Genomic DNA, 15893 nt, shown 5'->3' on the forward strand with positions numbered 1-15893 from the left:
CACTGAAAGCACAATGTGCCACATACACTCAAGTTCACGCCACATGTACACCTGTAAACATAAACTCTCATCCAGGGCTATCTACTAAAACATTTGAGATTCTGTATTTATTTCTTCTTTACGCTGCAAGAAATAAATCAGAAATATCTACGGTTATCTTTTCATACTTTTTTAATACTCTTGCAAACATCTGGAAATACTTGACAATCATCATTTAATTAACGCAAAGCTAATCGATGACAATATGCTTAAATACTTCACTCAACTGAAGTGGTCTCCTCAGTCCACACAAGTAGGGAATGAAGAGAACAAGAAGTTCTCTGACTAAGGAGTATACCACAAGGGAAACTTTCAGCCAACATCTCTCTAAAAAGCAAAAACATTATGTGTATTTAAGTAGATAAAGTGGATGACAGCATACTGCTGTACTTGTAAAAAATGGTAGATGCTGCTGGCTTAAGTTTTTACCTCAGGTTTTCCACACCTGTGTTGCTGAGGGCTTTCCAAAGGGTTGGCAATGCCCCAAGTGTTTTTGCGGGCTCCTGTACTCCACTGTCTCCGCTTCATTACCCTCCGTAACTGCTGGCTGCTCCAGGAGCGTGAAAAGATGCTGAGAAAGAAACGTTTCTCCAGAACTAGTGATGACTCCTAAAATGCTATGGTGGGCCTAGCAGCAGGGTTGGTACTTTCCCTGGGTTTACTACTTTCTGCATTTTGCAGCAGTTGAGGGTTGTTTTGTTGTTGTTTTCCCCATAACCACACTGACTTGCTAATCGAGTAGACTGGTAGAGAGGACTTTTTTTTCCCTTTTCCACAATTATTGAGACTTTCTAGTACTGTCCTGGAGGATTCTTGTGCCTCTTAGCTCAAAAGAACAAGACATATTGAATAAATATTTAAGAATCATAGTAACCAAGAAATGTTAACTTATAATTCAGTTTGAGTCAAAAACAAAAAAATGGTTGATTTATCTAATTCCTCTTATTCCAGCAATTATTGTCAAACCAATTTCTTCCTTTTTTAAAAATTTGGAACCAATATAGTGGGTTAACAGATGGCTTTTAAAGTTTTTGTTCTTATTCCAAAATCTTTACGTTACTCAAAATATATCTATTTAAGTATGATACTGTAATTTCTGCAAAACATGATCTACACGCTCTCTATTTAACACTAAACAATCTGGATGCTAAGGCTGTTTGGAAATAATTCTAACAAGAACGAAAATATTAGACTAGTGCTATAATAAACAGATTTGCCTTTTACATTTGTTTGAGAAATCTTCATAGGCACACCCCAAACGCAGTGTTTTCGGTAGAGTTAAAATAATTGGTTCAATTAGCCCTAATGTATTTTATGCTATCTTTATACTACCCCTAAATTAGTGACATCATAAATTAATTCTCGCGTCATCTCGTTACATGCAGGAACATAACACAAAACAACAGTTCACAGAAAATCCAAGACAAAAGCTAAAAGAAAACACACAAATTGTGCTGCATACAGGCTTTAGGATAAAGAATGCTTCCTGTTCTGCACATCTGTCTAGCAGGTGCCTCTCTGAATAAGTTCTGTCTTTTAGGTATCTGCTCTGAATTCTACAAAAGACAATTAAGTGTTCTCTTTCATTTTTCTTTCTTGAAACCTATTTTCCTCAAGGCAGAAGGACAGGCCTTCCAAGTCCTGGAAATGCAGTCAAAACAACTTAGGGTTGTTTTAAGCAAGTTCTATTTAACAGACATAGGAATCACATAAAATCCAGTTCTCTTTTAGAAGGTAGCCTTGAGATACACCATAAAGAGAGAAGATAAACACACAAACCTTGGCACACTTTATACTTTGATGAGTCACATTTTTAAACATCCTATATCTAATGTATGATGGAAAAAATAAGACTAGATTTCTCTTATCATTACCGGCTGGTGTCCTAAGTGGAAATCTGTCTTTGCTTCTAGTCCATTTCCTTATTTTGTAAGCAAAGTACTCCATCAAACGCTTTACACTTGGCCCCAGCCATGCTTCCTCTTTTCCTACTCTCTTTTAGCCCCTCTTATACACTTTTCTTTGTCTTTTACCACACTCACTACTACTCTTACACCAAATACAATTTATGCCATCTTTATACTATACTACTTTACACTTTATTCATCTCCTGACAATCCTTCCTTTACTCATCTCTCATTTACTCCCATCTACACTCCTCTCAGTAGCGATTACAAACCTTTTCCACTTTCTTCAAAGCTTCAGAGGGCTGAGCAATTCCAGTTGACAGGTGCAGTAAACGTTGGGGAAGGAGGAAATGCTTTCGTCACTCTGTCCCTCCCCACTCCTCTTTTAAGGCTACATGCCTTGTATAAGTCAGAAAAGAAGTAATTCTGCGAAAATTGGATCCAGTCGTATGATCTCTTGAAGCCTCTTTCCTACTGTGAGGACATTTTCCTTCTTTTTACTCTTTCACTTTCTTTTCCTTAGTTCCTCACCTTAACCAAAATAGTACTCTTTAATCTAGTAAATAGGCTATTTCTGCTGATTAACCGTTTACTATGTCTTCTACATCTACCCTGTTTTTGTTGTTTGTTTCTTTTCTTTTCCATTTTACTACTATTTCAAGCCTGTTTCATATAACTGATTGGCCCTACCTCTGGTCTTTTGCTATCAATCAATCCTGCATGCTGCCATTAAGATTAATAGTCTTAAAACACTTTTCATCATGTCATTCTCCAACTTAACAACATTCAGTTGCCTTGTAGTGTCTATGAAATAAAAATTAACACTTTGCAACCTTGCATCCAAAGCTTCCACCATCTGTCCTGGATCTAACTTTCCATTTTTTCCCTCATTATTCCAAATGAACTTGAAGGTCTCTACTTCATTGTCACCCAAGACACCTGTGGTTTCCTACCTCTAAGTTTTTCATTACATGCATTATTCTTTGTAGTGCCCACCTTCCCTCTTTCTGCTGTCCATCTTTCAATGCTTAGACGGATTCCTTCCCCCATCACAATATAATTTCATAAACTACTACAGCCTTTACTGAGTCCCTCTCTTACGCAAAACCACAAGACATCTGAATTATTGCTCCGGATCACAACTTAATAATTAATTTATATCTTCTAAATCTAATAAACTAAGTTTTTTTACCCAGAAGCCTAGCAGAATCCAAAGCAGAACATTTGTTAAGTTAGTTTAATGTTTTCTAACAAAATTTGGAATTTCCAGATAGGACTCCCAAATCTATGATGAGTAACATGAAAATATTACCAAAAGTTTACTTACAGGAGCTGGCCACTGGAAAATTCAATGCTCTGATTTACAAAACTAGAATAAACCTAAAATGACAGTGGAAGGCTGCATGTCAAAAGTTGTGTGTGTGTGAAAATTTAAAAAGCAGTGTACTGAAATGGCCCTTATCAAAATCACTAATGACCTCCAATTTCCTAAATTTAATATTCTAATTTCTGTTAAATTTTAATTATAATAAGTTCTAGCAGATTACTTGCAAAGACGATTGCAACAATTCCTTTCATTCCACAGGGCCCTCTGCAATGTGAATTTGCTGTTCTTCCCATCATGAGGTGAAATCTATTTTCATATCCCTTGAATCTGGACTGGCCTCATGACATATTTTGACTAACAGAACACAGTACAAGTGGCACTATTTGAATTCTTTTTGTTTCCCCCTCTTATTAATTCTGTACTGTGGCAAAATATACATAACTTAAAATTCACTATTTTAACCATTTTAAGCGTACAATTCAGTGGCATTAGATACATTTGTATTGTTGTGCAACTATCACCACCATCCACCCCAGAACTTTTTTCATCTTGCAAAACTGAAACTCTGTGCCCATTAAACAATAACTCCCTATTTCTCCCTCCCCACCTGCCCCTGGCAACAACTACTTTCTGTCTCTATGAATTTGACTATTCCAGGTATCTCATGTAAGTGGAATAATACAGTGTCCCTTTGTGACTGGCTATTGCACTTAGCATAATGTCTTCAATGTTCATCCATGTCATGGCATGTGTCAGAATTTCCTTCCTTTTTTAGGCTGAATAATATCACATGGTATGCATATATCACACTTTGTTTATTCATCCATCTATGGACACTTGGGTTGCTTCCACCTTTTGACTATTGTGAATAATGTTGCTATGAACATGGAAGTACAAATTATCTGTTCAAGTTCCTGCTTTCACTTCTTTTGGGTACATACCCATAAGAGGAATTGTTCGATCACATGGTAATTCTATGTTTAATATTTTTGAGGAATGCCACACTGTTTTCCACAGCAGCTGCACCATTTGACATTCCCACCTACAGTGAAGGAAGGGTTCCAATTTCTCCATATCCTCTCCAACACTTGTTACTCCTTCCTTTCTTCCCTTCCTCCCCCTCTCTCTTTCTCTGTTTATATAAAAGCCATCTTAACGAGTGTGAAATGGTATCTCATTGGGGCTCTGATTTACATTTCTCTAATGATTAATAATAGTGAGCATCTTCTCATTTGATTATTCGCCATTCGTATATCTTCTTTGGAGAAATATCTATTTAAGTCCTTTGTTCATTTTTTAATTGGGTTGTTTGGTGTTTTGTTGTTGAGTTGTAGGATTTCTTTATTACATCCTAGATGCTAACCCCTTATAAGATATGTGATCTGCAAATGTTTTCTCCTATTCCGTGGATTGCCTTTTCACTCTTTTGATGCCCTTTGATGCACAAAAGTGTTAATTTTGATGAAGTCCAATTCATCTACTTTTTCTTTTGTTGCCTGTACTTTTGGTGTCATTTTCAAGAAATCATGTTGGGGCCGGCCCGGTGGCGCAGCAGTTAAGTTCGCACATTCCACTTCTCGGCGGCCCGGGGTTCACCGGTTCAGATCCCGGGTGCGGATACGGCACCACTTGGCAAAAGCCATGCTGTGGTAGGCGTCGCACGTATAAAACCAGTAAAGGAAGATGGGCATGGATGTTAGCTCAGCACCAGTCTTCCTCAGCAAAAAGAGGAGGATTGGCAGTAGTTAGCTCAGGGCTCATCTTTCTCAAAAAAGAAGAAAAAAAAACAGAAATCACTGCCAAATCCAACATCATGAAGCTTTTCTCCTATGTTTTTTCTAGAAATTTTATAGTTTTAGTTCTTACATTCAGATCTTTGATTCATTTTGAGGTTTTTTTTTTTTGGTGAGGAAGATTTGCCCTGAGCTAACATCCACTGCCGATCTTCTTCTTTTTTAGCTTGAGGAAGACTAGCCCTGAGCTAACATCTGTGCTAATATTCCTCTATTTTCTGTATGTGGGATGCCTCCACAGAATGGCTGATAAGTAGAGTAGGTCCACACCCAGGATTTGAACCCATGAATCTAGGCCTCTGAAGCGGAGTGTGAGGAACTTAACCACTCGGCCATGGGGCTGGCCCCTTGAGTTAATTTTTGTATATGGTGTAACGTAAGGGCCCAACTTCATTCTTTTGCAAGTGGACATCCAGTTTTCCCAGCATCCTTTGCTGACAAGACTGTCCTTTCCCCGTTGAATGGTCTTGGTTCCCTTGTTGAAAATTATTTGACTATACACGTGATGGGTTATTTCTGGGTTCTCTATTCTACTCCACTGGTCTATACGTCTGTCTGTCTTGATTACTATAGCTTTGTTTTGATTACTGCAGCTTTGTTTTGATTACTGTAGCTGTGTAGTAAGTTTTGAAATCAGGAAGTATGAGACTTCCAACTTTGTCTCTCTTGTTCAAGATAGTTTTGACTATTCGAGTCTCTTGAAATTCCACATTAATTTTAGGATGTATTCTTCTATTTCTGAAAAAAAAATGTCACTGGGATTTTGATAAAGATTGCATTGAATCTACAGATTGCTTTGGACAATATTTAACAATGTTAAGTTTCCTGATCCAAGAACATGAGGTATCTTCTTTAAGGTCTTCAGCAACGTTTCGTAATTTTCAGTGTACAAGTCTTTCACTTCCTTGGTTAAGATTATTCCTAAGTATTCATTATTTTTAATGCCATTGCAAATGGACACTGCAGATTCTAAGTATAGGTCTTAAGAAGCCTTGCAACTTCTGCTATCACCCTCTTGGAAGGCTACTACTGCCACATAAAAACCCCAGTCTTGCCTGATAGGGTCATACGGCCTAGCCAACTGTCGGCACAACTGCCAGACACACGAGTGAGGCAATTAAAGAGATCATTCAGGTCCAGTCAAGCTGCCAGATGATTACAGACACTTGAGAGACCCAGGTGAGACCAGAGAAAGAACCACTCAGCTGAACCTAGTCAAACTGCTTACCCACAAAATTATGAGCAAATAAAATCATTATTTTAAGCCATTAAGTTTTGGGGATGGTAGCAAAGGCTAAGTGAAACAGAATTAAATCATTTTATTGGCTATTTCTTAACTATGAAATTTACTCATTACTTTGTAGCTCATTTAAAACTATTTCCCAGAGGCTATTAAGATTTACTCCAACTGAGACAAGACAGAGTTCTTTGATGTTAAATACTCTACATTATTCATCATGATCATGAATGATTCAAAGTTTGAATGTCAGCATTCTAAATAATTTATAATTTTTTAAAAAGTAGATGCTTTAAAATGAAATCTTACTAGAGCTATAGAAATACAGATTTTATTTTTCTGATTTCTAACTTCAAAATTGAAAAAAATAACAAGTAGATATTATAATTAATATTTTCAGGCTACCCTGTGCCATTGCTAATATTTGCTAGCAATTAGCATTAAATATATTGAGGACAGATTTTGCAACTTTATTATCTGATTATTAAAAACTTCAAATAATCACAATATTTAGGAGAAAAGTACTTAATAGTCAAAATATTTATAATGTCAAAGCATTCAGAAGAATGTTAACTAAACAAAATGGCTTAATATTACTTACAAATTTTAAAGATATAAATACATTTAAAATTTTATTTACTCATAAATAAGTGTATTTATTAAGAAATATAGCTATAAAGGATTGTAGTTATTTTACGTGGAAAAAATCTTAGAGCAATACACAGAAGTAACATACTATTTAAAACATACTAAGGTAAAAACTTACTCTATAAAAATTTCTACTCCATTAAAGAAATCATTTGAGAATTTCCTCTCTCAGTATGTAGAAAGTTGCTTTAGAATTGCTTATCCGTATTATATGCATTCTTTAAAAGAAATAAATAATAAGGAGCTGGACAGAAGAAATAAAGAGAAAATGTAACAAAAGAAGCAATAAGGCACAGTTTTATATTGAAGTTTATATGCTAACTAGATATAGAAGAGGACTATTATTTCTGACAAACCAAGTGGAATTAACACTTACTAAAGTAGAAACTAATTAAGTTAACTTTCAAAGTTGAGGCAAATTTCTCAAAGTCTATGTCATAAATACCTTTGCATCATTTGTTTTGGAAACTGAAGTGACTGACTGTCAGAAGTATCTCATATTTGCATTATTAAAAACATCTTTTGAAATAGCTGTCATTTTGTTTTAAAGAGTCTTAAATATTTCTCTAAATTTGGACAATGATTTACTTAACTATAAGCAATTATTTACATTTCTCTGCCAAGTACACTTCTACAAGCAAACTATAAAAATTTTACCATTCCTCTACCCACATATACAGCTATGTATTGAATATTAATATAAAGTCTATAATTTCATACACACACAAACTATGCTTCTCAATGTGACAATAAAACAAAGAAAGATAAAACATAAATGGGAGAATTAAAATGTACTTACAAAGTCAAAGTCTCCATCTTGAGGAACTTTCCAGTTATCAGGAAAAACATTTTTGGACATAGGGAAGGGTTCATGCATGTTCTGATTACAGTTTTCATGACTCTTATTCTTGAAGTCCTGTTTATCAAAGTAGTCCATGAAAGATGGTCTTTGCACTTGTGGTGAAGTCGCATTTCCTTAGGTAAACAAAGAACACGGGAAGGGTATAAGTTCTTATATCCAAGAAGAAGTATGATTTTTATTGAAGGATGATTTTTTATTGAGTAATATATTTGCACTGGTCAAATTCAAGGCTAACACTGTCAACTTAATGAAGAACAAAGTAAAATAAAATAAAATAAGAATGAAAAAACAAAAATATCTACGCCAAATAAAAAAGTCAACTAATGATCAGGCAGAGATCTACAATATCCTTAGATTGTAGAAACGTTTCAGAATTTTGGCAGCATCTTTACCATAATTTTATTAAAAATCATTTCAGACGCATTTGAAATTTGCCAAATAAAGTAAATTTTTAAACCTAAGTGTTTTTTTTTAAACATTTAAGCCTGCACTGTTATTGTCATTGTGCACCACTATCAGCTGTAAGGAATCACAAGGACTCATCCAGGTTCCTCTTCTATCTCTTTGCTTCCTCAGAGTCCTTTCTAGCTGATTCCACCTCCTCCTGGACTCCTATGATTTTGCCTGTCATATTTATATCCATGACTCCAAACTCTATTTCTCCAGCCCAGACCTTGCTCCTAAGTTCTGTATCTGCCTTGCCCACTGCTTACTATTGGATTACTTGATCTAAGTTAGAGTTACCTCAAACTTACCAGTTCTAAAGCTAAACTCAAGATTTTTCCCTTCAAACCTGGGGCTCCTCCACATGCTAAAGTCAGCATTATTTACTCACCCCCCAAAGCAGTAAAGTTGAGAATTAACCCAGACTCCTATCTTCTCATCATATCAAACTGATGGTTAGGTCTTCTTAATTCTACTTCTCCATAGAGCTGTTTAAATCTAACCCTTTTCCTTTATCCAGCTACTATCTTAGCTTAGCTTCTAACCATTTCTTGCCTAGGCCACTGTAGCACCCTCCAAACTGGTCTCCCTGCTTCATCCCAGTGTTGACTTTTGCTTCATAGTGACAACATCGCAATCTTTCTAAATGCAAAGCAAATCATGTCGTTCTGCTGAGAATCGTTCAGTGGCTCCTCATTTTCTATAATGAATGATTAACGTGGAAAAGAAACATTTGAAATAACTAGATTTTTAAATCTGGCTGGTATGGTCTTGACCAGTGGTTTTCAAACTGGTTTCCTTAAAGCCCTAGAGTAAAAAAAAAAAAAAGGTCCCAGTGACTACCACAAAGACATTTCCTATATAGTTCTCCATATAGTAAGTTACCTACCCTCTTAAAAACTTCTCTGATGGGGAGTATACCTCCCCACAAGGAAGCCTGCTGGGTAACTCTAAGTTACAAAAAGTATTTTTTTAATGCAAACTTAAAATCTGTGCTTCTATAATTTACACTCATGTTCCAAGTAAATTCCTGTTTCATATACCAGTCTTCAAATATCTGAAGACAGAGATAATGGCTCCTGTCTCAATTGTTTTTCAGGTGAAATGTCCCCAGTTCCTTTCATATGCCGTTTTTCAAACTCAACATCATCATCTTTACTTGTCTATGGAGATATTCCAGTCAGAGGTAATATTACTAATAGTGATTTGGCCAGTCTAGGATGCATTTGTAATAGTACCAATGCAGCTTAAAACTATAGTTACTATTAATGACAACTAAGTAACGTTGTTGGCTCAGGATGAGCTATAAGGTAATTTTGGTCAAAAGAATATCATACTAAAACCTTTATTTACTTTTCTTGAGGAAGATTAGCCCTGAGCTAACATCCGCCGCCAATCCTCCTTTTTGCTGAGGAAGACTGGCCCTGAGCTAACATGTGTGCCCATCTTCCTCTACCTTATATGTGGGACGCCTACCACAGCATGGCTTGACAAGTGGTGCGTAGGTCCGCACCTAGGATCCCAACAAGTGAACCCCGGGCCAGTGAAGCAGAACGCGTAAACTTAACAGCTGCACCACTGGGCTGGCCCCCTAAAACCTTTATTTTTACTCTTTAGGAATATGAGATGAAACTGAATTGATACCTACGCCAAGTGGTGAATCAGCAAGTCTGGAATTCTTTAAATTAAACTACAAGGGTGGGGTGAGGGAGGTGTAGCTGTCAGGTAAGCATCCTATTTCCCCTTTCCTTTCCCTAGCTTTTAGAACTGTGCATTATTGGTGGATGTGAAGTTCAGGAAAGGCTGCTTAGGTAAGGATATAAGAGAGGCTGGTAATGGCAGTATTTACTCATTAAAAAAAATTTCCTTTCATTGCCTTAAAATGACATGCCTTTCCCTATTAAAACAAAGTTTTTATTGACTTCACAGTTTTTTTTTAAATGTGATAAAATACACATAACATAAAATTTACCATCTTAACCATTTTTAAATTTACAGTTTAGTAGTGTTAAGTATATTCACATTGTTGTGCAATTAATCTCAACTCTTTTCATCTTGCAAAATTGAGACTCTATATCCATTAAATTACAACTCCCCATTCTGCCCTCCCCACCAGCCCCAGCAACTCCCATTCTACTTTCTGTCTCTATGAATTAGACTACTCTAAACATCTCACGTAAGTGGAATCATTATAGTATTTGTCTTCTTATGATTGCCTTGTTTCACCTAGCTTAATGTCCTCAAGGTTCGTCAATGTTGTAGCATGCATCAGAATTCCTTTCCTTTTTAAGCTAAATACTACTCCATTGTATGTATATATCACATTTTGTTTATCCATTCATCTGTCAACAGACACCTGGGCTGCTTCCATCTTTTGGCTATTGTGAATAATGCTGCTATGAACACGGGTGTACAATATCTCTTCGAGACCCTGCTGATTATATATATATTTTTTCAAATAAAATATATTTTTAATTTTTACTGTATTGTTAGATTGTCAACCAAACAATCTCAGATCAGACTTCAATAATGCTTAGTATTTGAAATCATTCCTTTAAAATCTTTTTTATTTTTTTAATTGCAGTAACATTGGATTATAACACTATATAGCTTTTGGGTGTACATTGTAATATATTTCGAATTCTGTGTAGATTACATCATGTTCACCACCCAAAAACTCATTATAGTTCATCCCCTCACATGTGAACCTAATCACCCCTTTTGCCCTCCCCCCCTTCCCCTGTGGTAACCACCAATCCAATCTCCAATGCTATATGTTTGTTTGTCGTTGTTTTTATATTCTACTTATAAGTGAGATCATACGGTATTTGACTTTCTCCCTCTGATTAATTTCACTCAGCATAATACCCTCAAGGACCATCCATGTTGTCACAAATGGCCAGATTTCATCATTTCTTATGGCTGAGAGTATTCCATTGTGTATATATACCACATCTTCTTTATCCATTCGTCCCTTTATGGGCACCTAGGTTGCTTCCAAGTCTTGGCCATTGTGTATAATGCTGCAATGAACACAGGGGTGCATGTATCTGTATGCCTTTGCATTTTCAAGTTCTTCGGATAAATACCCAGCAGTGGAATAGCTGGATCATATGGTAGATCTATTCTTAATTTTCTGAGGATACTCCAAACTGTTTTCCATAGTGGCTGTACCAGTTTGCACTCCCACCAGCAGTGTACAAGAGTTCCCTTCTCTCCACAACCTCTCCAATATTTGTTGTTTCCTGTCTTCTTAATTATAGCCATTCTGACCAGAGTGAGGTGATACCTCATTGTAGTTTTGATTTGCATTTCCCTGATAGCTAATGATGTTGATCATCTTTTCATATGCCTGTTGGCCATCCGTATATCTTCTTTGGAGAAATGTCTGTTCAGATCTTTTGCCCATTTTCTAATTGGATTGTTGGTTTTACTGTTGTTGAGCTGTATGAGTTCTTTGTATATTTTGGATATTAACCCCTTATCTGATATATGGTTTGCAAATATCTTCTCCCAATTGTTAGGTTGTCTTTTCGTTTTGTTGATGGTTTCCTTTGCTGTGCAGAAGCTTTTTAGTTTGATGTAGTCCCATTTGTTCATTTTTTCTTTTGTTTCCCTTGCCCGGTCAGACATGGGACTTGAAAATATGCTGCTAAGACCAATGTGAAAGAGCGCACTGCCTATGTTTTCTTCTGGAAGTTGATGGTTTCGGGTCTTACATTCAAGTCTTTAATCCATTTTGAGTTGATTTTTGTGCATGGTATAAGGGAATGGTCTACTTTCATTCTTTTGCATGTGGCTGTCCAGTTTTCCCAACACCATTTATTGAAGAGACTTTTTTTTCTCCACCGTATGCCCTTGGCTCCCTTGTCAAATATTAGCTGTCCATAAATGTGTGGGTTTATTTCTGGGCTCTCCATTCTGTTCCACTGATCTATGTGTCTGTTTTTGTGCCAGTACCATGCTGTTTTGATTACTATAGCTTTGTAGCATATTTTGAAGTCAGGGAGTATGAGACCTCCAGCTTTGTTCGTTTTTCTCAGAAGTCCTTTGGCTATTCGCGGTCTTTTGCTGTTCCATATAAATTTTAGGATTCTTTGTTCTATTTCTGTGAAAAATGTTGTTGGAACTTTGATAGGGATTGCATTGAATCTATAGATTGCTTTAGGAAGTATGAACATTTTAACTCTGTTAATTCTTCCAATCCAAGAACATGGAATATCTTTCCATTTCTTTGTGTCTTCTTCAATGTCTTTCAACGTTTTATAGTTTTCGCTGTGCAGATCTTTCACCTCTTTGATTAAGTTTATTCCTAGGTATTTTATTCTTTTTGTTGCAATTGTAAATGGGATTGTATTCTTAATTTCTCTTTCTGCTACTTCGTTATTAGTGTATAGAAATGCAACTGATTTTTTTACATTGATTTTGTATCCCATGACTTGACTGTGTTCCTTTATTGTTTCTAAAAGTTTTTTAGTAGATTCTTTAGGGTTTTCTAGATATAAAATCATGTCGTCTGCAAAGAGTGACAGTTTCACTACTTCTTTTCTCATGTGGATCCCTTCTATTTCTTTTTCTTACCTGATTGCTGTGGCTAGAATGATTATATATTTTTAGGTTAACTATTCTAAGTTAACCAAATTTTTCTCTATATGTATGCAGACCTTTATTTGCAAGTGATCTTATTTCTTAATACCTACACAGAGGCCTTTTTCATTTCCTTGTGGGTATTTTGATGGTTGAGCCTAATCTCTGATCAAGTGAATCATTATGATACAATGTAAATAAACATGAGTAATATAATAGCAAAAAAAGTTTGTTTTTTATTTTCAGCCTATGAATTATGTCTTTTAAATGTGTTTCTGTCTTTATCTTTTCTATCTTTAAACTGTAAGTTCCCTAATGCAGGAACCCAAATCCTGCACCCAAATAATTTCACAAATAAGATAATTATGGCCATCAACGAGTGTTTTTGTCTATCTACTCAGGTGTTCAACACCAACGGCCATGAGGAGAAGCTAATGACATTGTATGTGGTTTTTCAACATCATTACTTTTGAATTAGTAGAGGCTACTGGTATTTCATTACTAGCAACTATGTATTGGCAATAATAAATTTGAGAAATTATTGTGATTACTACAATTTTTAGAATGATCTATCCCAGTAGAGTCAGAAGGAATCTGAGATTCAGAATATTCATGTATTAGTGGAAAAACGGAAAAAAATACAACTGTTTATCTAAAACTCATCCTCCAATTAGAGCTGCTCAGGCTTTAGAAAGCTTGAAAATAAGTGTGAAAGACATCTGGGACCAAAATGGTACCCAGTGAAAAGATGCTGAGACATCCATCAAAATTAGGATAGTATAAAACATCAATATTTGTAGTAAACCTTCAGAACTTCAAACATTCTCATATCCAACATACAAAGCCCATGAAGAAGGAATTCCTTAGGGGCAGTTTATGAAGATAACAGCCAAAGCCACCTTTAGATTCCCTAAAAGAACAGTCTTTATCGGTATGATAAAAAATGAGCAAAATATATAGGAGAGAAAGTATAATATTTTAATGATAATAAATGCTATATAAAGACATTGTGTTTATGGTATTTTATCTTCAACTTTTTTCACTAAAATCTCCTACTGTTAAAAGAAGAAACTGGTTAATTTGGCAAGCTTACATTACTGACATTTGGACAGGACACATACATTCCATTAACATTTTCAACAGATTTTAAGAACCCTTGATTTGTCTCTGGCCCTCATCATTACAAGACATCTTTCTCTATCATCAGAATTGAAATTTGGTTCCTAGGGCAACCCTTTATTCCAAAATCAAGTCCAGGAATTTAATCTCAATTATTCTCCACCTCTGCTCTTTTTATAAAATAAATAATAAAATATTACAAGTGTAGCTCAACACATTTTCTATAAAATAATTGAGTAAATAAAATCATGGGTTGGGGGGGAGAAAATCCCTTAAAGAAACCTTTGCTTAATATTCTTTACTTTTTTTTTAAGAGAAGAGCACTTTTATAATAGAATTACATATTTATTTGTGTTGTAAGCTCTCATTTTAATCAGGCAGTCTTAAGATGGGTCACATGCATGAAAGATATCTGAGAACTTTAACATTTGGTAAAACAAGCTTATATAGTAAAATGCTTATATAGTAAAATCGGAATCAGAGAGGAGAGTAAAAATGGTTTTCTTGGGAAATAACTCCTGGGAAAGCAAGAAACCATGAAGATCACCATTACCGACTGCATTTGACAAATGTATAGAAAATGTTTCATTGAAGCAAATTTCTAGATAGAATTCTTTAAAAAGTAAATTTAGTATAGGTAGGTGCCTTGGTAAAAAACAAAACAAAGACATATTATGGCACTACTAATCCACTGAAGAAAACAGCACTCCCTGACCACTGCCCTGCCCCCAGCCTTCCTCCTCTGCTCCCCAGGCCAGGCCGGGCCCACACTGCTTTTATCACCTTTCCCTCTGATCAGCACTGGCTTCACTGCAGAGATGCTAGTTACAGTTTTCTCCCCTAGGAGGTATGGAACTCTTCATCCCAGAATCCCTAGTGATACCCTGGTGCTGTAATGAAGCAGTCAGTGGTCTTTTGATATACCAGTGACTCCTAATTCAGACCTTGGTATCTGAGTAAATGCAAGACTGATCTTTTCGCACTGGAAACGAACACTTTTAGAGCAGCTACTCTAATAGGGCCTACATTTTAAGAGCAGCAACGTATACAGGAAAGGAGAAGGAGGAAAATAAAATCTCAAAAGTTGCTTTTCCACTACAGAGAATAAAGTGGGGAAAACTTTAATCTTTTATGAAAACATTCACAACAAAAAGTAAGATGGGCTGGGCAGGCACTTCCTTTAGAGATAGAGTAAGGAAAAGGCTGAAAAAACAGACAGTATTCTTTTCTGGAAGGAGTCAAAGAAATAAATGTCCAATCAGAAGCAAGTAATGGCAATAGAAACGGAAGAGGTAGACCAATCTCTGGGGCTGACTTAAGAAAAAAAGATAATTACTGAGAAGCTTCATTCTAGGAATCTATCCTTCCATCCCCAACAGTCCTGAGCTGCTCCTGTCCTAATCAGGAGCTTCTATCCCAAGTCCTATGAGCCACTGCTAGTGTCCCAATGGCTCAAACTAGGCTCAAACTCAAAACTGCCTACCAAATTTCTCTAGGTCTTCCCTTCCTCAAGGTGACAAGGTGTCTCTCTTGTGGGGAGGAGTGGGCATGTAACACAATTCTGGCCAGTGACATGTATGTAAGATGACGATTCCTAGGAAAGCTCTATTTTCTTGATAGAGGTGCACCCCTCTGTTTCTTCTTGCTCTCTTCTCCTGCCTGGAATGCAAACTTGATGGCTAGAGATCTAGCAGTTACTCTACAAGCGGGAGGACGAGAGTAACACCCCAAAGATAGTGTCACAGAAAGCATCTTTAATGATATCGTGAAATCACTCTACCAATGCAGGACACTCTTCTTCTGGATTTCTAGTTAAACGAGAAAAGAAATTAACCCTATTTTGTTTAAATCACTGTTATTTAGGTTTTCTGGTACAGCCAAATTCAGTTCCTGATACATTTTTATTCCTAAGGGGAGCATCCAGGAAAAG

The 15893-nt window shown here is 36.1% G+C and overlaps 1 protein-coding gene across 4 annotated transcripts in view; it reads right to left on the minus strand.

Annotated features, from left to right (window-relative positions):
* The window catches only part of STK3 (serine/threonine kinase 3), a 264139-nt gene that overhangs the window by 51249 nt on the left and 196997 nt on the right, over positions 1–15893 (minus strand). For all 4 annotated transcript variants that reach the window (XM_023648755.2, XM_070222385.1, XM_070222387.1 and 1 more), the window contains one exon: positions 7751–7926. In XM_023648755.2, coding sequence (XP_023504523.1) covers positions 7751–7926 — 176 coding nt within the window. The remainder of the gene's footprint in view (positions 1–7750; positions 7927–15893) is intronic.

The sequence above is a fragment of the Equus caballus genome, chromosome 9 (genome assembly GCF_041296265.1).
Source record: "Equus caballus isolate H_3958 breed thoroughbred chromosome 9, TB-T2T, whole genome shotgun sequence".
NCBI lineage: Eukaryota > Metazoa > Chordata > Mammalia > Perissodactyla > Equidae > Equus > Equus caballus.